Source organism: Peromyscus maniculatus, chromosome 15 (assembly GCF_049852395.1).
Source record: "Peromyscus maniculatus bairdii isolate BWxNUB_F1_BW_parent chromosome 15, HU_Pman_BW_mat_3.1, whole genome shotgun sequence".
NCBI classification, from domain to species: Eukaryota; Metazoa; Chordata; class Mammalia; order Rodentia; family Cricetidae; genus Peromyscus; species Peromyscus maniculatus.
In genome coordinates this window covers 41262243-41290162 of record NC_134866.1, presented here as the reverse complement: position 1 = coordinate 41290162, position 27920 = coordinate 41262243, and the positions used below count along the sequence as shown (strand labels likewise).

Here is a 27920-nt window from a genome sequence, read left to right as displayed (position 1 = left end):
CTTCCCCTAAAGACCTCCTTCTTTGCATCACCTCCTAATCCTGTATTAATAACATGAATCCATCTAAGGATTCCTTACGCTCTATAAGAATCCGTATGTTCTAATCATCCAAGACCATCACCATCACAGACACATCCAAAAGTGTGCTTCACTAATCACCTAGGCACTCTTGATCCTACCAAGCTGCTCATCAAAATTAACCATCACAGCATCATAAGGAGTAAAAAAAGGCAGGAAAGTATAAAGAAATCTGGCCATCTTAATAGAATAAACAAGTTGAAGAAGCTAAGCCTAGTTATGGGAAGGGATGGTTAAGTACACAGGGGAAAGACTTACTCTGTAGAGCACAAAGAGAAATATCACTCATCAATGAGTATAAAAGAACTCTGTGTGTGTGTGTGTGTGTGTGTGTGTGTGTGTGTGTGTGTGTGTGTGTGTGTGTTGTGGTTGGAATGTGAAATGTCTCCCACACCCGGCATGTCTTGAGGGCTTGGTTTCCAGCTAATGGCACTATTTTGGAAAGTGCTAGTAACTTGGGAGGTAGGGTGTAGCTGGAAGAAGCAGATGCCCTCAGGGACTGGATCTAGCTAGGGCCCCTTCCAGTCTGTGAGTCCTGCCTGCCATGAGGTGAGCAACAGTGCCTCACCACACCCTTCCGCCACGATGGTATTCTGCCTCATCATAGGTCCACAGGAATAGAGGGAGCACATCATGAACTGAAACCATCTGTCACAATACTCCCGCTGCCCCTTGGTATTCCCAGAGGGCATTTTGTCACAGTGAAGAAAACTGTTTTCGGAACCACCAGAAACTCCAGATCATCAGCAAAAGCTCCAGAGATTCTTACACTAAATAAAGGGTAGGGGCTGACAACCCGAGAACAATTTCCTTCCAAATCAAGTATGACAAGAATCTATGAACTATACTTCTAAAGTTAACCTTTATGAAGGCAGAGGCCACTCTTCCAATTAAAAACTAACACTTTTCACTACCCAACGGTAATTACTACAAAGTACTCTAAGTTTCATATTTTTTAAAAGTTCAATAAATACAAGATCTCAATGCTGTAAAATGAGGTATATTTTATATCTCAAAAACTTATGTGTAATAAGGATATTAAAATGAAATTCCAAACTACTAAAACAAAAGGTATAAATTTCATCTTTAAGTACAGTGAAGAAATCCCTTGAAAAAAGAAGTTCTCTCTCCACTCAAAGAGTAGAGGTCCTCAAAAGACTCAAAACATCTGCATTTACTTTAAAGCTCATCAACACAGAGTGACATTTTTAGGAGAAGCATATGGGTTGCTGAACAGTCATCTAGAACGGGATCTTTTGTCAAGCAAGGACCTTTTGCTTATATGAAGTGGCCAAATAAAGGAAAGAACATATTTTTGAGCCCTAGAAAACACAAAGAAATCATTCTTCACCTGGCTGTTAAGGACCCAGCAAAACATACTACAGAAGCAATAAGATCTGCACTCACCTCAGCTGAAACAATTCTAAGAGATCACTGAAACAAAAGAACTCTAGAAAAGCAAGGAACTTTCTTAAAAACTATGTCCAGCCAAAGACCACCTCCCTAAAAAGCACATTCCCATTACAAAGGACAAGACACTTTCTTCTTAAACTCTGAAGGGCAGAGTTCAACAGCTGTGCTATATTAAACCTGAGCCCTTCCAAAATGAAGAACAAGTCTCTAGAGGGGAGTAACATGGCCTGCTTTCCCCAACATTACCAGAATGCCTTCTCTGCCTCTAACCCACCCCGCACCCCCGCCTGATTAGTATATGAGTGAAAAATGCAAAAACTGAAGTTTTCTTGTTTCTGGAAATCTCCCTTATTCCTCTCCCAAAGAAAGCCATATTTTTGAAGTCTTTGAAGATAAAACATTAAAACTACTTAGAGAGGTGCGGGGGGGGGGGGGGGGGGGGGGAGTCAGGAGTTTTCAGCCCTAGCTTCCCATCAGAATCTGCAGAGCTAAGCCTAAACCTACATTTACTGAAGCAATAAATTGTGGCCAAAGAATATGAATGCCTCAGATGCAAGTAACAGGTGATTTTGATGAACAGCAGACATTTAAAAAGCAAAACACTAAACTGGAGGCTGATCCTATTTTCTTTTATGTAAGTCTGGTGAATGTAGGCAAGAAGAAGAGATTATATTTGGTTAACTAATTCTAAAGAACTCAAGGCTGCATTTATCTATCAAAATACTCAACAGACAGAATAAACTTAAAACCAGAATTCAGAATTGTGGTGGTATTGTGTTCCCCAAAATATTGTGTACCCTAATAAATTTATCTGGGGTCAGAGAACAGACAGCCACTAGATACAAAGGCTAGAAAATGGTGGCACTCACACCTTTAATCCTAGCATTCCAGAGATAGAAATCCCTCTGGATCTCTGTGAGTTCAAGGCCACATTGGAAATAGCCAAGCATGGTGACTCACACCTTTAATCCCAGAAAGCCAGCCTTTAATCCCAGGGAGTGGTGGTAGAAAACAGAAAGATATATAAGGCATGAGGACCAGAAACTAGATGATTTTGGCTGGCTAAGCATTCAGGCTTTTGAGCAGTAATTCAGCTGAGACCCATTCCGGATGAGGACTCAGAGGCCTCCAGTCTGAGGAGACAAGACCAGCTGAGGATCCGGTGAGGTGAGATAGCTGTGGCTTGTTCTGTCTCTCTGATCTACCAGCATGGACCCCAATAACTGGCCTCGGGTTTGATTTTATTAATAAGAACTTTTAAGATTCCTGCTACACAGAATTGTCCCCTTGTCATAACCTAAAGGAGAACATACACAGAATAGTTTACAAAAATATTCAAATATTTAGATGAAAGCAGCTGAAAAAAAATGTGGCTACTGTACAATTCAGTCACAGCAGATTCTTTTAGGATCTTCAGACAATGCAATTACACAAGAAAAGCTGTAAGAACTCAGGTCTTAACTACACTATCCTGTCAACATTAAAAGAGTGCAAGCTTTTACTCTCTTTTATATTTATTTATTTTTGTGTGTATGTCTATGTGCTTGAGTGTGGAGGTCAGAGGACAACTTGCAGGAATTGGTTCTTTCCTTCTACCACGTGGGTCCTGGGTATAGAACTCAGGTCACATTACGTAAGCATTTTAACCCACTGAGCCAATTCACTGGCCCCAGATTTCAATGACAATAAATTTTAGCCATCATCATGGTTTCATTAAACTTCAGAATTCTACACACAATTCTAATAGGTTTAGTTATTTGGTATTCAACCATATAAAAAGAGAGAGAGAAAATGATGAAGGCAGGTTAGAAACTGCTTAGGCAGACCCAAGAACCCCCAAAGTAAACAATTCATTCTCATCCAGAATCAGCACCTTAGCTTTCAGGCCAGGAAATCAGTTTTTATTTCTCCTAAATGAGCACTCCAGCCTGGAGGCTCTACATGAAGGTGTAATGGAAACTCAGGTCCTGACATGAATCCTTTTTGGGAAACACATTTGAAACTGGATTTCTAGAGTATCATGGTGGAATGGGTTATATTTACTCCCCAATTTCATCCTCAAAATGATTTTTGAGTCTCAACTTTTGAGGGAGGAATATTGTTATAGTAGTTCTTGAGACCACTCTGTTAAGGATTATTAAGAGAAAGCTATTTTTTTCCTATCAAAACAGTGAACTCTACCTCTGGCCCTTAGGTAGACTTGACTTTCTGATCCGCTTCAAGAACAAAACTTTACCTTCTATTGTCTCTTCCTTTAAGAGTTAAAACCAGGAGCTAGAAACATGGCTCAGAGGTTAAGAGCACTTGCTGCTTCTTCCAGAAGGTCTGGGTTCAGGTCCTAGTACCTACATGGTCACTCACAGCCACTTGTAACACCAGATCCATTAGACCCTAGGCTCTCTACTGACCTCCTTAGACACCAGGTGAGCATGTGGTACACAGACATACATGCAGGCAAAATACTCATACGCATGAAGTAAAAATACGTAATTTTTTAAGTTAATACAGTTCATCCAGTCAATTACATGTGACCAAGAGACCACCTCTCAGGAAAGCTGATTCACAAAGAATCATGCTAAGGAATAAGTATTCCCTTAAGGAGATACCGTATTTATCTTTCCAGTGGCCCAGCCCTCGGTGCAGCTGCTCACAGAGCTTCTGTACATCAGCTAGCACGTCCATGCCGCTGGCCGGGGCCGGTCTGCTGTTCCTTCTCTTTTTCTTTCGACACCGACCAAAGCCTGGGCCTGTTTTCCCTAACGCCCTGGCCCCACTCTTTCTCTCAAGCCACCCCCCTTTTTCACCGAGTGGCTGCTTACAAACATGGCTTTTTCCCTTCTCTATCTTCCTGCTCCAAACAACTGTCAGGATTTATAGCTTGCCTGTCGTGCAGTTTTTCTCTCAAATGTTAATAAAACTGTCCTTGAGCGTCTCTCCGAGTCCATTTTTAAATTCTTCTATTAATGAGACTAAAAACCCCAAACACCGTAGTTTTCCAGACAACAAAACTACTAAGGGGGAAGCAGGCTAATCAATGAAGAATTAGAAAAACAAAACAAACAAACAAAAAAAAAACAGACTTAAAAGCTCAGAAAGCATAGCTAGCATACTCAATAGTTTTAAAAAGCAGAACAAGTTTTTCCAATGATCACCGAAGTTCATAAGAAAAAATACATTTAGGATACCACATTTAATACATGCATTATATGTATTTTGTTTAAGAGTATTAAAAAAAGGCAGGGCATGGTGGCACACATCTGCACTCTCAGCACCTGGGAGGGAGGCTTGAAGATCAGGAGTTCAAGGTCATCCACAGCTACACAGTGAGTTTCAAGCTAACCTGGCCAAATGATACTGTCTTAAAGCGGGGGTAAAAAAAAGAAGTCACCTATAAAAATCTCTCATACTAAATTCAGGAAGAAAATTATTTTCTTTCAAAGCCCAAAACATTCATCCCTCCCACTGTAGAGATGTACTATCGAAATAAAAGACAAGAGGATCAAATAGCTTTTCAAATGAAGAATATACCTTGCTAAAATTTAGAAAAACTGAAGACACTGAAATTTTAATTTACTGTTATCAGAAATAATTCTCATTACAAAAAGTCAACATATTGATGAGTAAGTAAGACTATTTTCTACCAAGAAGAACTTAATGCATTTCTCTTCTGTACCTGTCTACTATCCTAAAAAACAAGAACAACCTAATTCACCGAGTTGCTGAAAAAACACAGGACACAATGTAAGGAAAGTCCTTGGTACACTGGCTGAATTACTAAGTTAGAAAAGTTAGCTACACTGAGTTTATGCTCAGAATAAATACTACAAAATTAAAAACAAAAAAAAAACAAAAAACAAAAAAAAAAACAAAGCCAGGCGGTGGTGGCACACGCCTTTAATCCCAACACTCAGGAGGCAGAGCCAGGCAGATCTCTGTGAGTTTGAAGTCAGCCTGGTCTACAGGCACAAAAACTACACAGAGAACCCCTGTCTCAAAAAGGGGGAAAAAATGATAAAAGGGATGACAAATTTTAGAAACTTTTCCATTTGAACAATCTGTGTTCTGTCTGAATTCTATATTCATACCATCTCCAAACCTATTCTAGCAGATGTTACTCAGGAACCAAGGGGCTCCATCTCTTCCCACCATGCCTCATTAAAAGCTTCATGTGAAGCCAATTGTTCTCATTCCAAAGAAGTCCTCATGTTCCAATGAGTAACTTTCTCAAATCACTCATTTCCACTTCCCATTTTTAAATTTTGAATGCAAAAGAAGGATACTTGTCATAATGTGTTAAGTACAAAACCATTCATAAAACAATTTCAACACAGAAATTAAGAGTTCAAGGTGAATATCTTAAACTCAGACTGCTGCAAATAATTGTAAAAGAATATATATTATAGATATTTTTTAATTCACATTTATATAGGCTAGTGCCTACCTGGCTCTCACTGAAATGTCTTTTATTGTTTCTTTTGTTGTTGTTTTTTGTTTGTTTTCTGTTTTTCGAGACAAGGTTTCTCTGTGTAGCCCTGGCTGTCTTGGAACTCACTCTGTATTCCAGGATGACCTTGAACTCATCACAGAGATCTGCCTGCCTCTCCCTCCCGGGTGCTGGGACTAAAGGTATGTGCCACCACTGCCCAGCACTGAGGTATCTCTTAAGATCTGCTTTTCCCACATGAATACACACACACACACACACACACACACACACACAAAATAAATGTAAGCAAAGATATTTAATATTTAATCAAGTAGTAGCCAACCTATTGGTCTTGAATATTTGTTCACACATTTAGACTTTCCTTTCCCATCACTGGAGGTCTCTGCAAGCTCAATTTCACAGTGGGAAAGAAAATCACAAAATAAACCCAGAGATTGGGAACACAAAACAGACTTCACAAAGGTCTCACACACCTAGTGTTATCACAGAGACCAAGACGCTCTGGGGATCTGCTATCCTCAGAGCTATGTTTTAGATAAACACAAGCTCTAGTCTAAATTTGAGAGGAGATTTGAAAGCAGGTGATATAAACATACACGATCATGTTAAAATGGACAAAAACCTAACAATACAGAAATTATCTTCAATCTCAAGTGTCACTATTTTGAAAGAGAAAACCAATTTCTCTACTGATAGATTCATACCTTAAATAGAGAGAATGTGTGCTGGAAAACCCCTGAGGACACTATAGTAAGGGCAAGAACAGGTGAATAACGATGCTTTCACCCTCTTGAGACAAGGAGGTGGACGCTCACTCTAGAACACAAGCTGGGAAGACAAGCTGGCACACCAGTTACTCAACTCTCTCTCCTGTCTGAGTGCGTGTCTGCGGTTTTACTTTTTCTTTACACTGACTTCATAACTGAATCCAAATGTTAACGCAGGAGGTGGTAACCCCACTCCTCTCCCGACACTCTCCTTACTGACTCCATCTTCCCTCACTTCACTCAGACACCATGCGGGCAGTATTATGCCATGGCAATCTCTTTCAGGATTACCCAAAGAGAAATTTACATTTGAATTTCCCAGATGGGTTGGAACTTTCTTCTCAATCTTTTCAGAGCATTATTCTCAACACATTTGTAAGAAGTTTCTATATAAACAAGGGAGTGGTATAGATGTAACCAACCGTTTTATTAAATAAGAAACACAGAAATAATGCAAAAGAGAAAGCCGAGAGGTCAGAGCTCAGAGCCAAAATCTCACCCTTCCGCCTGCGGTGTCCCAGCTTCCCGAATGAGGGCTCCTTTTCCTGTCTGTTAGTCTATTTAAAGAGACAGAACAAGCCACAGCTATCTCACCTCACCAGTTCCTCAGCTGGTCCTGTTTCCTCAGACTGGAAGCTTCTGTGTCCTCATCCCAATAGCTCTCAGCTGAACTGTGTTGCTCCAAAGCCTGAAAGCTTAACCAGCCAAATGCTTCTAGTTTCTGGTCCTCACGCCTTATATATCTTTTTGCTTTCTACCACCACTCCCTGGGATTAAAGGCTGGCTTTCTGGGATTAAAGGCGTGTGCCACCACCGCCACACTTTTGCTATGGCTCTAATAGCTCTGACCCCCGGACAACTTTATTTATTAACAGAGTGGAACCATAATTGTCAAGTAAGATGCACATCATAAAATCTTTAGGGTAAAAAAAATGTAAAAAAAAAAATAGTGTGAGGTCAAAACTGTTTTCCCTGGGTTTTAAATTTTTTAAAATATGAAACAAAGGTCATCTTATATGATTTATATGTTATTTTCAAATCTCTAATAACATGCTTAACAAGCAGAAACTGCTAAGTTTAGATCTGTAATAATAGCTATCAGTTTGTAAAATCCAGTGCTGTCTTAATTTAAACTAGCAATTTTAATTTTAATTGCTGAGAAATACACCAATGGCCCCTTACATTTGTGTTCAGTTCTAGTCCTCTACATTAGTATTAGGGTATGTAAATTAACCCCCATAACGTTTAAGTGGAAAAGAACTAAACTAGATCCCCACCATGTTAGCCTTAAATTAACCACTGGAGTATTTGACCTTAGAGAACTGCTTGGTATTTCTTAGGTTCCTCATATGTAAAAACACTTAATTGAAAATTTATTTTTTACTTTCCACCAGTGCTACATTTATTTTCCAGTGACTGTATATTTTATATATATATATATATTGCTCTGCTGCTGCCTACAGAACAGCCCCCCAGTCTCCGCCTGTCCTGTCCATGTTCCCCCCTTCACCCCCCATCCCTCTTTTGCAACTCTGGAGGGCTGGGATTACAGTTTATGTGCCCAAGAATGGATTTATCCAGTGTTGAAGACTAAACCCAGTACCTCCTGAATGGTAGGCACGCTAACAACCCACCTACATCCTCAGTCCCCCAAAACCGCAAAATCCCCTGACCTTACTAAGGGCAACCTCTTCTTTCCCACAAAACCACTACTTAAAACTGTAATAAAATTTACCTTCAAAAGTTCTAATCAGCTCATGTTAACTCTGTATTATTCCCTTTGTATTTAGTTTAACACTAAGTTAACAAGCATTTTGATAGGCCCTGTTTTCCTTTTTTAAAAATAATTTAATGGTTTGCTTTTGTTTGAGACAGGGTCTCTATATAGCCCTGGCTATCTTGGAGCTTTCTTTGTAGACCAGGCTGGCTTGGGACTCAGAGATCCGCCTGCCTCTGCCTCTCCAGTGCTGGCATTAAAGGCGTGCGCCGATATGCCTGACTTTTCCCTTTTTTAAAACTACCACATTCTTCCCACCCCTTACCCAGTCTCCCATGTTCTGTGTAAATGTTCAGTGCAGTCTCCACAGCATGCAGGTGACAATACAAGGTCATGCTTTACAGGAGTGAAAAGAGTAATAAAACATGGTATATGGTAGATTAAAACGCTAATATGTGTATACGCGAGCTATTAACAAGTTCGGGACAACAGAGAAATATGTAAAATAAAGTACTGCTTCACTTTTTGGAGCGGGGGAGGGGTGTCATGACAAAAATGATTCAAGGTAACAAAATAACAATTCCTCAACTGCTGGGACGGGTCAGTAACAATGTAGCTGAGAAAACTTAACCGCACTACCCTCAACCTTTTTAAAAACTGTCTTGCTGGCAGGCAGATCTGAGCTCCAGGCCAGCTAGGGCTACATAGCGTGATCCTGTCTCAAACAAACAAAATAAATAAATAAAAATAAAAGCCACCTTGCTGGCCGAGGGCATACATAGCTCAAGCCTGGAACGCACAGGTAGGGGGGTGCCAATCCCACCACAGATAGAAAACAGGTACGCTATCACCTTCCAATAAACACTGCTGTCCACCCCGAAGTCCTAACAAGTTTCCCACGTAGGCGGGATGATGAATCGCACCGCCTTTCTGTCTGGAAGCTCCATGGCTATTAACCAAAGCCAGGGAAGGGAAAGCAGCAGGGCTTTCACCTTTCCAGCCAGGGCTGCAGCGGGGCAGACAGGTGATCCCGGGAGGGAGGCAGGGCACTGGGAGAGACGTCGACCAGGCTCCTCCCCTTCTCGGGGGACCCAGGTCCCGTTCCCCGCTCCTCCACCCAGACCCTCGCCGGCGGCTGCAGACCCAGAGCTCCCAAGAACCCCAGACCCCGGGGGGCGCCTGGCCGGAGCCCCGAGCTCCTCCGGGCATCCCCGGGAAGGGTCAGCCGAGGACGCGCTCCCCGAGGCCGCCTCCGGGGCCCGGCCGGCCCGGCCCCCCGCCAAAGTGGGAACGACCTGAGAGTCCCGAATAAAGAGCCCGACCGGGCTGATGATTCGGTTACCTGGAGGGAGCTCCAGAGACGGAAACGGCAGCGGCAGCCACTGCCCTTCTCCCCGACAACGCCTGCCTCAGCGCCACTGACATTGAGACCGCCGCCATCTTGCTGCGGGCAAACGCCAGGATGGGAGGACGGGTCCCCGCTAGGGACTCACTTCCTTCGTTCTCGAGGCCGTGCGGCCGCCCGCCGTGAAGCAGAATCCTGTAGTGTGCGTTTTTCCTTTTGATATTGGGGTTTAGAAAAATAGTAAAAAAAAAAAAAAAAAGTCTGGTTGAAAGAGTTAAAAGAGAAAAATGGGTGAAAGAAAAGGAAAAAATAAAAAGGTTCAGTGAGTGTAAACGTTGCCTTTATAAAAAAAAAAAAAAGTAATCCTTGTTAGTAGCGTTGGTTATTTAGACGGAGTCTCAGAAGCCCAAAAGAAAATGCTTCAAAAATGTAAACACCTGTAACTCATAATTTTTCAAAGAACTCAGAATATCTGAGTCTGAGCCCACTGGAAGAGCCGGAGGGCTCCTTGAGTCTTTGAGAAACTAAAGTAGTACTTTCCCAAAGTGTTGCCAGATTCTGTTTGCAAGCCTTCAGAACAGGCTGCGCTCAGTTTGATGGTCTGCAGTTATAATAATCATATTTTCCACACTAAAAATCTGGCCTCGCCAAAGATTAAAAAAAGAAGACGAACATATGGGTTTACATGAAATCTGGTGGGGGCTGGGGTTGTAGCTCAGCTGGTTGAGGGTTTGCCTGACATGTAGGTAGCCCAGGACCTGGTGGAACACTTGGAAAGCCTTTGATGTCTAGCAAACCTTTGGTTTGAGGTTGAAGGAAGAGTGTCCCTATAGAGGGTTGTCACTGGAGATGTGGCGCAAAAACCTCGGCCAGCAGAAGGGGCGAGCCAGCCTGATTACCCTCACTCAGCATTTCCATCATTCCCTTCCAGTTGTCATACATCCCATGCCAGTCACCATTGAAAGGAACAATAACCTAAGATTATAGACAATAACCAGGTTTAACTGCCTTGAGTCCTATCTAATCTTATCTGGCTCCTCGGGACTTCAACAAACCTTTTCCTTTCTTCCAAAGACTGGTGGTCCAACCCAGGGCAAGTATGCAGTTTATCACTGAACTACATTCCTAGCCTCTTTGTTTCTTGGAAGAGACAGGATCTCTCACTGTGTTGCCCAGGTTAGACATCAGCTTAACAATCTTCCTCCTTCAGCCTCCCAAGTGATAGTACAGCCTTTCATCCACTAAGGTTTTCAATGTCATTTCTCAAATGATACCCCAACACTGATGAGGGACAGCTCTTAATTTTGTAAAAGTTTAACAGATTGCCTGGAAAAAAAAAACACCCTGATTTTATAATGATATAGCCTTAACTTGGGTGTTTATAATACTTGGCATGATTCTTTTTAAATGTATTTATTGATATATGTAGGCATGTGAACATGTGCCACAGCTTACTTGTGGGGGTCAGAGGACAACTGGCAGGAGTCAGTTTTCTCATTCCCAGTCATGTCACAGGCTTGGTGGCAAGTACTTACACCACTGCGCTCTCTAGCCATCTCCGGGAATGGTTCTTCATTTCTCCTTTTGCCTCAATCTTTCAAATCTATCCAGAATTTGAAGATTTCCCCTCCCTCTCCTGGCAGTACTCCGATCCAAACCACAGTCCCCTTTTGCAGGGATGTTTGCATTCACTGTCCCTCAATCTGCTTCCACACGGCAGTCAAAGCTATTGGGTCGGAAGTCAAGCAATTCCCTTCTTTTCTACTACTAAACACCCCAAGGGCTTTCTAGCTCAGTCCCTCAGTAGAAAAGCCAGAGAGTTTCTTCTGACATGTAAAGCCCTATGTAGGGGCTGAGATGTAGCTCAGTGGTACATTTGTTTATCACGGAGACGTGCCTGGGTTTGGTCTGGAGGGAGAAAAGACTCTTGACTTCACTCCTTACTCTGTTCCCATCAATTGCTACACTCCAAATGCAGCAGGCTCTTTGGTATGTATTTCAGAATGTATCAGCCACGCCTCTGTCCTAGAGTCTTTAACTTTGGCATTCTCTATGCTGCGTCCTACAAGTTTGCTCATATGCCGCGACCTTCACTGTTCTAACCACTATACTACAATGTCAATACCACCCCCAGACATTTCTGTATTTCCAGATTTATTTCTCTTCTGTTTTTCATTTTGTAAATTTTAGCCCTTCATGAAAATTCTGATTTGTGAAGCCAGAGCAAAAAAATCCTTTGAGAAATGAGATCAATTTTCTCTTTTATGGTTTATTATTACTTTATGTGCATTGGTGTTTGGCCTGTATGTATGTCTGTGGGAGGGTGTCAAATCATTTGGAGCTGGATTACAGACAGTTGTGAGCTGCCATGTGCCACGGAGCCATCTCTCCAGCCCTGAAGATCACGTCTCTAGGAGCTTTTCCTTACCTCTGGGAATATTGTTTTAATGCTGCAATAAATATTGATCAACTAAAGATTTTTTTTTAACTTACAATAATTACCGAGCCATGAACTGTTTGGGGTGCACCCAGGCAGGGGGATCGGGATCTGTCCCTGATGCGTGGGCAGGCTTTTGGGAATCCAGTGCCTGTGGTGTGATGCCTTGTCCAGTGGGAAGGGGCTTAGACCTGCCTAGGCTCAGTGTGCCGGGCTCTGCTGACTTCCCATGGGAGACCTTGACTTGGGGGATGTGGGAATGTGGGGTGGCTTGGGAGGGAAGGCTGGAGGATGGGAGGAGGGAGGAGGGGGGATCTGTGAGTGGTATATAGAGTGAGTAGAAAATTTCTTAATAAAGAGAAATAAAAAAAAATAAAACAAATTATCGAGCTATATAATTTTATTCTCACTTTCACCTAAATGTCTACCATGGTCCATCCTGAGTTATGAAATCCTGGCCTCCAATTTATATAACATTGATTTAGAATCTTCTAGTGGGTTATTATTGCTCTTGGGTAACAGACAAAATACCTGATCTGCCCAGGCCAGGCTATTTTCTATCTTCCTCTCCAGCCTGCTTCCACTATACTCACTGGCAGTTTTTCTGTCTTATCACCACAGGCTGTCGCTCACTTGAGTCCTCTTCCTTGCCAATTCCCTCATTATCCCCTGGGCCTTCAGATCACAGCTGTTGCTTTAATATCATGGCAGAAAGTAGAAAATGTGTCTCGGACTTTTCCTACCCCTCCCCTTCTTTGTTGGTGGAACCTACATAAAGACCTAGCATAAAGACCAAAACTGCTGTCTGGTATACTTGCTTTCCCTGAAGAGGTATTGCCGCTAACACATGATCATGTCCAGGGTAAAGTGGGGTCTGAAATTCCTTATGAGAAAGAAAAGTGTCTAGGGGTGGAGGAAGGGAAGGGGAGCAATGGTAGAGGGGGAGGAGGAGGGGAAGGAGAAAGGGAAGAAGGAGGGGGAGGAGGAAAAGAAGAAGAAATATTCCTTACCCTTCTTTTGCCGGTAATTATATAAGAACATAATGCCCAGAGTTGTGGCATCTTCTGAGCAAGAGGGGATCAATGGGAGCCAACAAGACAGGAGGGAGGAGCAGAGAAAAGGGGAGAGCCTCTGCCTTTAATGACATCATTGGTCCAGCCTTGAAACAACCCTGAGCAAAATATGTCTACATTTTCTGTGGTATCAGATAATACATCGCTTTATTATTATACCGCCATTTATTAGACATGCAATGATCAGAAACATCCTTTCTGATGCTCTTCTATAAAAAAAAACAAAAAAAACAACAACAACAAAAAACTTCTCTGATTTCTATGACTGCATCAATTCTTTGTGTAGACTCCCCTAGGAGGGGATCTGTCTCCTTCCTAGTGTCTCCTTTGCTTAATTTTTAATTCAATGTAGTTGTTTCTTTCTTTAGAATGCAAAGTCAATTATCTGATGAAAGGATCGTATCTGTTTCTGCTGATGATTTTCCCAGCATGTAGCCTAGTTCATTATTCTCCCTCTTCTGACAGAATCTTGGTATGTAGCCCAGGCTGGTTTTAAACTCACCATTCTCCTACCTCAGCCTCCTGAGTGTTATAATTATCAGCTTGCTGGTTCATTTTGCCTAGTACTTGATACATAGTGGATGGCAAAAGATGTGTAGAAAACTAAGTGTGTTAGTGCACACCTTTAACCCCAGCATTTAGAAGGCAGAGGCTGACAGATCTCTGTAAATTCGAGGCCAGCCTGGTCTCCATAGCAAGTTCCAGCCAGCCATGACTATGTAGTAGTGTCTGGCCTCAGAAAAGAAAAAAAAAATATAATAATAAAAGGAAAAGAAAACTACTTATAACTTTAAAATACCATCATTGATCTGGAGACGTTGGTGGATATCATGGATAAGGACTCCAGGTGGCTGGTAAGAGATCTGAAAGCATAAATCTTCTTTTTATTAAGCTTTCATTAAAAAAAAAAACCTAATAATAATTACTTTCATTTTCTTATTTCTTACATTTCCAGTACTAGATATGAGCTGGATAATGGAGCAGAAATAGTTTGCTGTTTGGGTTTTTTTTAACATAATATCATCCAAATTATAGATTATGCTAGTAGGCTCAATAGAATATCTCAATGCAAATTACATTTTATTGTTTAAAATAGGAGCATTAGAATAGGAATTGACTTTACTTCTTGCTTGCATTTCATGCATGGTGGCCAAAAGAAACATTTAGCTTAGTATTTCTGATGGCATGTGAAATTTACAGTGCCATCAGATCTAAAGTTGTCTGTTTTTAATTTCTCTCCTTGCACATGGGCCTTTAATAAAGCATCCAGAAAAATAAATTAAAACCAGATATTTCTATCAGAAGTTTCACACAACATCACCAGAGGCATGGCAAAATTCCATCATCATTTACTGGCTAGAAACTAATTTTTTAAATCACATCTTATATTTTTATTGCTAATTTAATTGAAAAACCTTGAATTAATACAGTATCATCTTATAAAATTATCATGACCTCTGGCAGGGCTTTTGAGACCTTGGCAACCAATGAAACAATTTCCATGTGTAGTTAGGAACTGTTTTTTGAAATCAGTTTTGGGAAATGGGTGCAAACGATCAAAGTCCTTATGAACTCAAAGAATTTTCCTACATAAATTTAATCACATGCCCCTTCACACTCTTGAATTCTCATCCTAAGGTTTCAACTGCTGCTATCTCCTTCTCAAGCTTAAGATGTAGAAATCAAACCAGTTATGTCCTTTCTTTTTCTCTAACCCACTAGAAAATCTCTTGCTCGCCTGTATAGCCTCTGCCTTGGCAAAATACTACTGTCCTTCTTAGAGTAGAAGATGTCATCAACTGTAAAATTCATCATTGTGTTCTGTTCTAATAAGAAAGCAAAAAAAAAAAATCAGCAATTGAACTATGACACAGTAACCAATTATCTATCTTGCCTTTAGAGGTAAGATATGGGGAAATGCACACCACAAACCAAAAATATGGCAGTTGTGTAACTTAATATATTTCCCCCTTTTGTCCTTGGTAATAGAACTTGTATTTTTACTGACTACTGGGGTAAAGGCTTTATTTTGTTTTTTTTTTTTTTTTCTTTTTAATTGAAGTAAGTTCTTACTAGGTTGCCCATGGTCCTTCTGCCTCGACCTTCCAAGTACCTTTTAATGACTAGGAATAGCCAGCCATATTATCAAATTCTAGACAATTAAATATAAAGAAAATGTGAATTGTCTTTTTTTTTTTAATTTTTGCATTTAGGTGTGTGTGTGTGTGTGTGTGTGTGTACCACAATGCATATGCCATTGCACATGTATTGAGGTCAAAGGACAATGTTGGAAGTCATTCTGCTTTCTACCATGTGAGTTCCAAGAACTGAGCTCAAGTCATAAACCACAGTAGCAAGTCCTCTTAGCCACTGAACTATCTTATTTGTCTTATGTAGCCCAGGCTGGCCTGAAATTCACCATGTATCTGGGGATGACCCTGGACTTCTGGTCCTCCTGCTTACACCTCCTTAGTGCTGGGATGACAGGTGTGTGCCACCATGTCAAGCATGCTAGGCAAGCACTCTCCCAACCGAACTACATCCCCAGCCCTTAGGCGGCAACTTTTGAGCATTCTTCTTTAAACCTGCATAGTAGCCATGTTTCTTTTCCTCATTTTTATATTTTCTGTTCTGTTGTGTACATGTCATGTGAAAATTCAGACTTTAAGGAACAGATCCATTCTATATGATAAAAGAATGGCAGCCTGGATCTTCCAACTATAATTTAATTCATAAGAACCATCAACTCACTGATACTCCCATCATCTCCCTATTCCCACCTCATCTGTATACATCATCTTCCTGGTTATACTCACAACTTCCTTGCTTCTCTTGTATTTTGTATACACCAAAACTACTACCTATACCCATCTCTCTATTCTCCACCTGAAAGATACAGCTGAACAGAGCTGGAGAAAAGCCCTCAACCCCCAGGATTTGTCAGAATCAGAAAGAATGGAAGCCAGAGCCACAACTCCAATGGGAGACCTGAAACAGGCTGAGGCATTCTCTTTAGTGACCTCCACTCATATAGATGAATCTGGGATTCTTGACTTTGGTACAGAAAAGAATTTCAGAATCAAGTTAGTATGAAACAAAGTGAGAGCTTATTAGGAAGATATTTTAATACAGGTTTAAGCACTAGTAATAATATAAAGAGAGGTACTTAGGGTGAAGACAGTATCCACATGGTTAAGCGTCTTTACATATCTATATATACAATTTTGATGGTTTCTGGAGTTATATCTAAAACTTCCCTCTCTTTCTCAGTTAATGGAATCATAGGTTGGTTCCTAGGATGTCTTAAATAGGATTGCACCTGATAAGGTTAAAAAAAAAAACCCAAAAAACAGTTCATAGGGATAACAGGGTCATGAAGATGTGTTTTTATCGTAAATGAGGGTTATACTCCTGTTTGTGAGATTCCCAGGAAATTATAGGTTTACCTCTGGGAAATAAGGTCATATATGCATAAGCCTTAAATACTACTCATTGTTATTTGAACCATTTCTGTAAAAAAGGAATATTGTCTCTATGAAGACAACCTTCATGACAAATTTTGTTAATTGTTCTGGAATTTTTATCTCGTGGCAAATGAAAGAGCTCACCCAGACTTGGGAATGAAAGCCCCCTTCCCCTTTCCAGAGTCCTGTAATTTTTTCTGTTGCTATAGCCGGCCTCAACTTGACCACAGTTCTAAAGAACTTGGCAATAAATGTCACTTACCTACCTTCTTCTCCCAATCATTAGCTCACTTCAGTAGACAAATTTTATACAGCTCCTTTCTCTCCTTAAACCTCTATTTGCTCTCTTTTCTATCCTCACTTCTTGCTAAGGACTTTGTACTTGTGGGAAATGAAGCAACCAGAAAACCTTTTCAGATAAGGCTCTGGTCACTTATCAGCAGCTGCATTCACATTCTCTCTCTGCCTCCTTTCTGTAACCATAGATCAACCATTCAGGTCTCTATCTACAGCTAATCCTTCTACACAGCAAAGGAGAGGAGATATGGGCTCATCCTGAACCACCTACCTAAGATCTGCCCTTCACTTTCATCTATAGAAACTTCACTCTTTCCGGGAACATTCTCTTTGGCTCACAGGCAAGCTGTCCTTTTGCCGATTCTGATTAACAATTAATCTTACTTTGAACCAACTTATCTCACCAACTATTGTCCTGTCTCTTGGCGGCAACACCCCTCTAACTAACTGTCTGTGTCCACTGCCTCCATTGTTTGGATTCCATTCTCTTTTCTCTGCATTCCAGGGGTATTTTCCCTCCTACACTCTACAGAATTCCTCCCTTCCTGGTCACCAATCTTCATGCTGATAAATCAAGGATCCGTTCTCTGGTTTTATATTACCCTGTTTATTATTTGACACAATTCGTTTCTCAGTCCTGGCTATCTTTATTTTCCCGGAGTCGCGGGACATCATAGTGCCCTGGTATCTTTCCTGCTTTGCTTTGATGCTTTCTTTTAGACTCCAGGGCTGGCTCCTTATCCTCTTCCCAACTTGGTACTGTTGGAGAATCCATGACTCACTCAATCCTTTATCTTCTTTTCCTGTCCTTAGTGGACATTATCTACTCCATTGGCCTTCAAGTATCACCTGTACATGAGCAGCTTCTTCACCCAGCCCTATCCTTTCTTGTGGTTTTCAGAATTATATTTCTATCTGTTCATTTTCTCAATTGGTTATTAGATGGTATACACATGACACGCTGAACTCATTTCCCCAAATCTGTTTGACCTATAGTATTTCTTATTTTTTTTACAAAGATTTATTTCATGTATGTAGGTGTTTTGTCATATGAAAAACTATGTACTGCATGTATACAGTGCCTATAGAGGACAAAAGAGACAGTCAGATCCTCTGGAACAGGAATTATAAAAATTATAGACGGTTTTTAGCCGTCACATGAAAGCTGGGAACTGAAACTGGGTCCTCTAGAAGAGCAGCAAGTACTCTTAATTTCTGAGCCATCTCTCCAGTCCAAGCATTCCCTATTTTTACAAAAATTACTTATTTTCTTTTTTTTCTTTTTTTTTTTTTTTGGTTTTTTCGAGACAGGGTTTCTCTGTGTAGCTTTGCGCCTTTCCTGGAACTCAGTAGTCCAGGCTGGCCTCGAACTCACAGAGATCCACCTGGCTCTGCCTCCCGAGTGCTGGGATTAAAGGCGTGCGCCACCACCGCCCGGCTTAAAATTACTTATTTTCAAATTGTGTGTTTCTGTGTATATACACATGAACTCAGGTGCCCTTGGGGGTCATAAAAGGGTTTCTAATTCCCTGAAACTGGAGTTTGTACAGGTAGTTGAAATGGGTGCTCGGAACAGAACTCAGGTCCTCTACAAGAACAGTACACTCTCTTAACCACTGAGCCATCTCTCCAGCCCAGCCTCCCCCTTTGAAACTTTATCCTTCCAGTTGTTCAAGCTAAAAAACTCTGGAGTTTTCCTTAACTCATCCTTCTCTTTTTGAAATATAAATTCTGAAATATGCTGGGATAGTTTTGAAAAACAGAATTCCATATTAGAACATGGCCGCAAAAATGCCTATACCTGAGATTTGACAGTAGTAAAAGATCTAAAAGCAGTTTTCAGAAACTGTTTTAATGACTTGCAATCATTTAGTTTGGAAGATGTCCAGAAGGAAATAAGAGGGGTATGGAGAGATGGCCCAGCAGTTAAGAGTACTGGCTGCTCTTCCAGAGGACTGGGGTTCAAATCCCAGCACCCACGTGGCAGCTGACAAATGTCTGTAACTTCAGGTCTAAGGGATCTGGCACCCTCACACAGACATACATGTAGGCAAAAGACCAATGTACATAAAATAAAATAAATCTTTAAAAAAAGAAGGAAATAAGAGAAGGATTTAATACTAATACTGGAGGACCCCAGGGACAAGTCATCACTGAACTCCCCTTTCATACTTCCCTTAGTCTCACAGGGGCTCTACCTTGAAAGCTCAACTCTAACAGGACCACTTACCACCTCTGTTGACACATGGGCCCACTACCAGCATCTCTTGCTTGGGCTGACAGCTCTGAGCCTTTTAATAAACTTTCATTCTTTATTTTCCCTCCTACAACATCTTTTTCTTTCTCTTAAAAAAAAAAAATGCATCTCATCATTGCTTGTTCCAACCTGAATTATATCGTCATTTTCCAAAGCTCCTAAAAGTTCTTCTATTTCTAATGGCTAGCATCCCTACCCACCCAATCTGGCATTCCCTCTGTCCTGGAAATACAGAAATCTCTCACTGAGTTGTTTCTTATTCATCCTAGGAGAATGTCGCTGGGGAAAGTGTCTAACGCCCTGGGCTGTATCTTCCCCTGCATCTTCTCCTAATGTGATGGGAAAGAAGTAAGGAAGAGATGTTCATTGAACATCTACTGTGTTCCAGCCTTTTCAGTCAGCTACTCTGGATGCTTTCTCATTTGATCCATCCTCAGAGCACAGAGGAAAAACTCATCTGGGTTGAAAACAAATCCCAGAGTCATGTGGCTAGTAAACAGCAAAGCTGGACTATAATAAACTCGGGATAGGGCAAGCCTGAAGCCTTCATTCTACTGGCCTATGGGCCTTTCTTAGAAAGACTTACATATCTAAGATTTGAGAAGGCTAGTAGTCATCCATTCTGTGCTGCTTTGGTCTACCATCTGGCTCGCTTGTCTTCCACTCTTCTTTTCCTTCTAACTAATTTTTTGGTTAGCATATGAAACAATGAATTTCATTATGACATTTTCATCATATATATAATTATGTATGGTTCATATGCACCCCTCAACTGCTCTCTCTCTGACTCTTCTTGCTTTCTGGTCTCCTTCCTTCACCTACAATAGTTTCCTTTCTGATTTCTTGTTGTATGTGGGGTGTGTGTGTGTGTGTGTGTGTGTGTGTGTGTGTGTGTGTATGTGAAGTTACATCTATATTCTTTATATGTATTGACTGGACACAAACCAGAGTCACCTAGAAGAGAAAACCTCAATTGAGGAATTACTTCTATTAGAGTGACCTGGGACATTTTCTTGATGAATAATTGATTGGAGAGGACCCAATCCACTGTAGGTGGTGCCACCCCCGGGTAGGTGGCCCTGGGATGCTTAAGAAAGTAAACTAAGGCAGTCATGTAAATGCAAACAAGTAAACAATGATCTTCCAAGGTCTCTGCTTGGTTCCTGCATCCAGGTTCCAGCCTCCAGTTTCTGCCTGGGCTTTCCTTGATGATGAACTGTGACCTTGCTGCCTAGTTTTATGTCAGCTTGTGTCAACTATGACACAAGCTAGAATTATATCTGAGAGGAGGGAACTTCAACTGAGAAAAAAATGCTTCCTTGAGATTGAGCTGTAGGCAAGGCAGTAAGGCATTTTCTTAATTAGTAATCAATGGAGGAATGCCCAGTCCATTTTGGATGGTGCCACCCCTGGGCTGAAAGTCCTGGGTTCTGTAAGAAAACAGGCTGCACAAGCCATGAGGAGCAAGCCAGTAAGCAGTACCCTTCTAAGGCCTCTGCATGAGCTCCTGCCTCCAGGTTCCTGCCCTGTTTGAGTTCCTGTTCTGACTTCCTCAGATGATGAACAGTGATGAGGAAGCATTGGCCTGATAAACCTTTCCTCCTTAAGTTGCTTTGGTCATGTGTTCCATCACAGCAATAGTAACCCTGATTAAGATAAGCCTATAAGCCAAATAAACATTTTTTCTCCAACAAGTTGGTCTCAGTCAGTGTTTTATTACAGTAATAAAACAAACTAGTTCATTATTAGAAAGAAAACATTTTTAGGCAGGGAGGTGGTGGTGCATGCCTTTGATCCCAGCACTCGGAAGGCAGAGGCAGGTGGATCTCTATGAGTTCAAGGCCAGCCTGGTCTACAGAGTGAGTTCCAGGACAGGCTCCTAAGCTACACAGAGAAACCCTGTCTCAAAAAGGGGGAAAGAAAGAAAGAAAGAGAGAGAGAGAGAGAGAGAGAGAGAGAGAGAGAGAGAGAGAGAGAGAGAAAGAGAGAGAGAGAGAGAGAGAGAGAGAGAGAGAAAGAAAGAAAGAAAGAAAGAAAGAAAGAAAGAAAGAAAGAAAGAAAGAAAGAAAGAAAGAAAGAAAGAAAGAAAGAAAGAGAAAGAAAAAAAAAACATTTATTATCTGTCTTTCTGAGTCTGGCTTATTTCTTTAATACTTCCCTTTTCACCCAACTACTAGGAAGCAGTTGAGCCTAGGCCTCCTATATGCTAACCAAGGACTAAACCAATCAATATACATACCCCATCGCCCTTCTTTCTTTCATTTTGAGAAAGGCCCAGGCCAACTTTAAATCCACTCTGTAGCCCAGAATGGCCTTGAAATTTTGATGTTCCTGCCTCAGTTTCACAAGTAGCTGGGATTGCAGGCCTCAGCCACCAGGCCTGACTGTGGTGATATTTTGTTTGTGCTCTGAAAAATAAAGCTTGTCTGGAGATCAGATTGTAGAGCTCAGCCACTAGTTAACCATAGAGGCCAGGCAGTGGTGGCACACACCTTTAATCCCAGCACTTGGAAGGAGGAAGCAGATCAGGAGTTCAAGGCCACCTTGGGCTAAATGAGATTGACCAGTCTAAAAGAGAAACAAGAGCCAGGTGATGGAGATTCACCCTTTTAATCCCAGCACTTGGGATCTCATGCCTTTGATTCTAGTACTTTTTAGGTACATGCCTTTAATACCCCCAATAGGGAGGTGGAGACAGGAAGTGATAGGGATGGGTAGAGAGGAATATAAGGCAGGAGGAAACAGGAGCTCGCACCTTTTGAGGGTGATGAATTGGTGAGGTGAGAGGTTGCTGTGGCTTGCTCATTTGTCTCTCTGATCTTTCGGCATTTACCTCCCTCGATATCTAGCTCTGGGTTTTTATTATTATTAAGACCAATTAGGATTCGTGATATACCTGACCCTATGGTATATTTTCAGGACAGCTGCCATGATTGTTTTTCTTGAAATATAAGGCTTTCATCTGTATTTGGAGTTTCCTCTCTAGGTCCTGCCAAGCCCTGGCAGTCCAACATCCCACTTATAAAATAAACACACAGACACTTATATTATTCACAAACTGTATGGCTGCAGCAGGCTTCTTGTTATCTAGTTCTTATATCTTAAATTAACCCATATCCATTAGTCTACAAGTTGCCACATGGCTCGTGGCTTACCGGTATCTCAACATCTCATGGCTGGCAGTGTCTCTCTGACTCAGCCTTCCACTTCCCGGAATTCTCTTCTCTCCTTGTTCCGCCTATACTTCCTGGCTGGCTACTGGCCAATCAGTGTTTCATTTATTAACCAGTTAGAGCAACACATTTAACATACAAAGCATCCCACAGCACTTCCCCTTTTCTTTTTTTCAAAAAGGAAGGTTTTTAACTTTCACATATTTGGCAAAATTAAGGAAGATATCATATCTATCCTATATTTGTGAGTCTAAGGTTTCATATCTAACTATCTTTTATCATAACTAAGGAAAATTATAACTATCTAGTTTCAACTACACCAAAGACCTCAGAAGGATATAATATTACCTGAGAAATGGGAGAAGAATGCAAGCAACTTTCTGGAGTCTTGTAGGGTAGACAGAGACAGCTGGCAGCCTGGACAGTCACCTAATGTTCCTTTGTAAAGTTGGGGCATCTGTCTTCAGCCCACAGGCTTGGAGTCTCTCAGTCATTTTTCTCTGTGCCCTGTATATTGTCTGGTAGTTTCCTCTGTGAAGCAGGAACCTGAAGGACCATTTTGTCAAGCAAAGTTCAGTGGTTACCTTTCCATGGGTCCTGCATGTCCAGCAGATCAAGCAGTCCAGGCAAGAACAATTTCTTGCCCAAATGGCTATTTTTTCCAAGAAGAAGATAAACTTTATACAGAGTGTCTTTGATGCCCATCCTCCTCTCTGAAGTAAATCGGTGCTGCCAGGAGCAGACATGTCTCACTGTCCAGAAAGTCTAAATTTTTAAAATATTTTAAATACCATATTCTATAAGTCTTTGAAGTGTTTGAAGATTACGTATCTATCTGAAATATATCTATGTATACCTAGAAAACTTAACATGACTATAAGTTTGACTATCATAGAAGACTAATTTTTCCATTACAATTTAAATGAGTTATATAAACATAATACCTTAAACAAGAGTAAAAATATGCATACAGTATAACAAAATTAACTTTAAATTTGTATCAATAAACTAAAATCCATACCAATGTAAAACATTTCTAAACAAGCTGTTACTCTTTAGTGTAGGTTCATTAATCTACCCTTTCATCCTATTATATCTATATCATATCCCCTTTTTTTCTTTAGAAAGAGATCACATTTATAATCAACCTGATTTAAATAAAAATATTGGTTTTTCTCTTTCCTACACCAGAAAGCTCTTCTGATATGGGACACAAGAATCTTTCAACCTTTTTTTAGGAATATGCTTGGGTTTAGAGGCGGAGTGAGCCAGTTCCATCTCCAAAGCCAGCTTGGTATATTTGGGAATTTGGGTCTAGGTTTTTTTTTTACTACTTCCTGTTGGAGGGGGGTGCTGTATCTTATGGGGACACAAAGAACTTTTTAGGGTTATGGGGTAGTCTGTGAGGCTGTATCATCTGAGCCAGTTGCCTTGAAACCGTTCTGGATGTTGGATCATCTGGGCCAGGGTGTCATCGGAGACCTTTCAGGGGGTCTTGGCTGGTCAAACCTGATGTATCTTAATCTGGAACAAATCCATAGCCTCTGGATTTCTGTGGAATCAAAAGCAGAGCTTCCTTTCCAAAGCAACTTATCCTTAGATCAAATTTTGAAGTCAAGGTATCTTTAAAATATACATTTTGTCTTAACTCAACAGCTTTTACAATCAAATTTTTTTTGTAGTTAAGAATCCCAAAGACAACACAATCCAGATTCTCTGTGTAATATCCATCTTCCATTTCTCAAGTACCATTATATTCCTTCTCAGGTCTTTGATGGGATTGAAGACCAGCAGTCACAGTTACAACTTTATATATATATATATATGTGTGTGTGTGTGTGTGTGTGTGTGTGTGTGTGTGTGTGTGTATACATAATGTTAGATAGAACATATTAAGTATTAAATTCAGGTTCTTTAGGATAGGACACCTTTTGGAATGATCTTTGTAACATGCCATTTACCTACGCTCTAGAGTTCTCTGGATTTTAGTATGTGTTTCTTGCTTAATATTGTTCGCATTGGTTGTAGTTCCATCTTATCTAGATTATTATCCCTCATTATTCCTGGAAAATATTTGATAACAATTCCTTTATATATAGTCTTGTATTAGGTTAGAACCTTCTTATTTAGACAAAAGGGGGAGATGTAGTGGGTAGCCATTCTAGCTTTGATCTGGAAGTTCCAACCCCCCACTGAGGCTTCGGTAACTGTCATGCCTACAAGGTGGGGCTGAGAGAGGACCCTGAAGACCCGAGATCTGGATGTGCTGGCTCTCTTGGTTCCTGGACCCTAGATGCTGGAGGTAGACCAAGCAGAGTTCTCCAGAGAACACCGCCAGACTGTACCTTTCCCAGATCCTGTAACCTATCCCTTCACTTGTAAGTTATGCCACAAAATAAACCTCCCTTTTAACTACGTGGAGTGGCCTTAATAACTTCACCAATATCTGGCACCCAGAGCCTCCCAACCAGTACTTAGTAGCCCTTCTTCATCTGCTGCATTTTCTCCCTTACCTCCTCTGCTGTTATTCTTTCCTTTTTCACTGTTATTTTCCTAAATGTGTCAGGCAGGTTCTCCCCTTAGGGCTTAGCATTGATTGTTTGTCTGCTTGGAATATATTTCCCCCCACATATCAGCATGGCTAACGTCATGCCTTTGATCAAATGTCACTGTTTTCGTGAGTCTTTCCGTGACGTATGTATTAGTCAGTCTCCTGTCAGGAGAACAAACAGGTATTTCAAACAGACACATTTAATTCATGAGAATTGTTTATATAGGTGATTGCCTTGTAGAGAAGCCAAATCAGGTAGCTCATGAGTCGAGGCAGATATTACAATCAGTAGGTTGTGTTATCTCCCCTAGGGCTAACACATGACAGAACGTCACACAGTTCCTGGGATCTGAAACTGTAGCTAGGGTTGAGTAGCAGAAGCTGTGATCAGGGAAAGAGAGGACATTCCAAGGGAACCAGAATCATGGGGAGAAAAAACATTTGGGCATTGCCAAGGCTGCACCTCCCTGTAAGCACAAAATGGGGTGGGGCTGAGGCTAGGGGCAGAGGTAATGTTCCTAATTTTCCCAGTAGTCTGCCAACGAGTCCCTGTAGCTTAGCTTCCCTAAAACCCAAAGTCAGAAGCAGGGAAGCTCAGAGAGGGGATCTACAGGCCTCACCTGTGTCGGTTACTTTTCCATTGCTGTGATCAACACTATGACGGGCAATTTATGGGGAAGAAAGGCTTTATTTAGCTTATGGTTCCACAGGGATAACATAGCTAGAGTTTTCCGCCTTGCCCACAGTCAGGACAAATCTCTGTCACCCGCCAGTCCCACAGCTGCTCAAACCCAACTAAGTAAACACAGAGACTTATATTGCTTACAAACTGAATGGCCGTGGCAGGCTTCTTACTAACTGTTCTTATAGCTTAAATTAATCCATTTCCATAAATCTATACCTTGCCACGTGGCTCGTGGCTTACCAGCATTTTCACATGCTGCTTGTCCTGGTGGCGGCTGACAGTGACTCCTTCTGCCTTCCTGTTCTTTCTTTTCTCCTCTCTGTTTAGTCCCGCCTATACTTCCTGCCGAGCCACTGGCCAATCAGTGTTTTATTTATTGACCAATCAGAGCAACACATTTGCCATACAGACCATCCCACAGCACTTAAGATTCCAAAGGGTTGGGGATGCATGGCTGCAACTGGCAGGTACAGTGGCCTGATCAGGAAGCTGAGCTCACCTCTTCAACTACAAGCACAAAAGAGGGCAAATAGGAAGTGGTGTGAGACTTTATACTCTCAAAGCCTGCATCCAGTGATGCACTTCCTCAAGCAAGGCCACACCTCCTAAAGCTCCCCAAACAGTGCCGCCAACTGGGGACCAAGTATTCAAATACCTAAGAATATGGGGAGACACAACCCATTCCCACCACCACCCCAGTCTATCCAGTTTCTAGCTCCCCATCCTCAATACCAATTCCTTGATGATCTTCATCCTGCTCTCTGATTTTGTCTCTAGAGATTCCTAGTTATCAGAGAATCCTGATATTGCTATAGAAAAGGAAACTGGGGGTCCAACCCAGGGCCCTATGTAAGCTAGGAAAGCACTTTGCCACTGAACTCCACACCACCCTCCACCCTCCACCCCAGGCTCCTCAGTCAAGTTTAAACAGGGCTGTAACAAGGAAAGCTGGGCAGAAAGCAGCACCAAAGTCAAATTTTACCATAAAAGCTAGCCCGGTAAAGACTCCTGTGTTGTGCTGAATGCAAGGTATACAGCTGTCTAGACTCACTGTTGCGTATGAAACTATACTGTTTCTTACCACTGATGCCCCCTATCATCCGCAGCTGGTTCTCTGCCATCCTGGGCCCTTGATATCAGCGGCTCATTGTTGTCCATAATTTGAGGCAAAAATGTACTGAATACCCGGATCTGAGTGTATTGGATGCGTGAGTTCTCTTGCAACAAGTACTTATTTTTTCCACTCACTTCTGCTAGTGCTGCAGTTTTAGGGGCGCCTTACTTTCATTCAGGTCCTTCTGGGAGGTGGCTTCTGCCATCTATTTTGCTTCTGGGAGTCATTATTCATAGTTTTCCCAGCTTCAAAGTCAGTTTCCTCATTGATACCCAGTCACTAAGCTAATCTCATCCAAGTTCTTATTTTCAGCAATATTTTACTTCCTATGTGAACTGTCTGTGGTTCAAAAATGATATAGGTTTCCAATGCACATAAAGCCCATGGGAAGGGAGAAAGGCTTCTTCCCTTTAGCTTGGTGGCAGCCATCAGGTGAGTCAGGATGGGTGCATACAAGTACGTCCAGGAGCTATGGAGGAAGAAGTATTCCAATGTGGTAAGGGTCAACTGCTGGCAGTACCCCCAAAATCTCTGCACTGCATAGGAAGCCTCAGCCCAACTGTGTTCAGGCTGGGATACATGACCAATGACCAAGCAAGGTTTTATATATATATATATCACCAGGCTTTTTCTTTTGGGCCACCAACTAGCTCCCAAATCAAGACATGGAAACTTAATAGTAGTTATGAATGGTCAGCCTTATCTTGACTCTTATTTTAATGTTTCTCTTTATCTACATTTTGCCTCGAGGCTTTTTATCTTTCTTTTTTCCTGTATATCTTATTTTACTGTCTTGTCCATGTCTGTCTGGCTGGCAGCTGCCTGGCTTCTGGTCCTAAGTGTATCCCTCTCTTTCTTCCTCATTCCCATCTCTCCTTCTCTTCTCTCTCCAGTCGAGATTTCTCCTCCTACTTATTCTCTCTGCCTGAAAGCCCTGCCTATCTATCAGCCATTCAGTTTTTTATTAGACCAATCAGGTGCCTTAGGCAAGCAAGGTGAAACAAATGCAACATATCTTTACATAATTAACCAGTGCAGCATAAACAAAAGTAACACATCCTTACATCATTAAATAAATGCAGCATGAACAAATGTAACACAC

The 27920-nt window shown here is 41.4% G+C and overlaps 1 protein-coding gene across 1 annotated transcript in view; it reads right to left on the bottom strand.

Annotated features, from left to right (window-relative positions):
- Positions 1-9921, bottom strand: part of Ndufs4 (NADH:ubiquinone oxidoreductase subunit S4) — a 103004-nt gene extending 93083 nt beyond the window's left edge. The window contains exon 1 of the mRNA XM_006979437.4: positions 9765-9921. Coding sequence (XP_006979499.1) covers positions 9765-9862 — 98 coding nt within the window. The 5' untranslated portion in view covers positions 9863-9921. The remainder of the gene's footprint in view (positions 1-9764) is intronic.
- Between the last annotated feature and the right edge of the window lie 17999 nt (positions 9922-27920).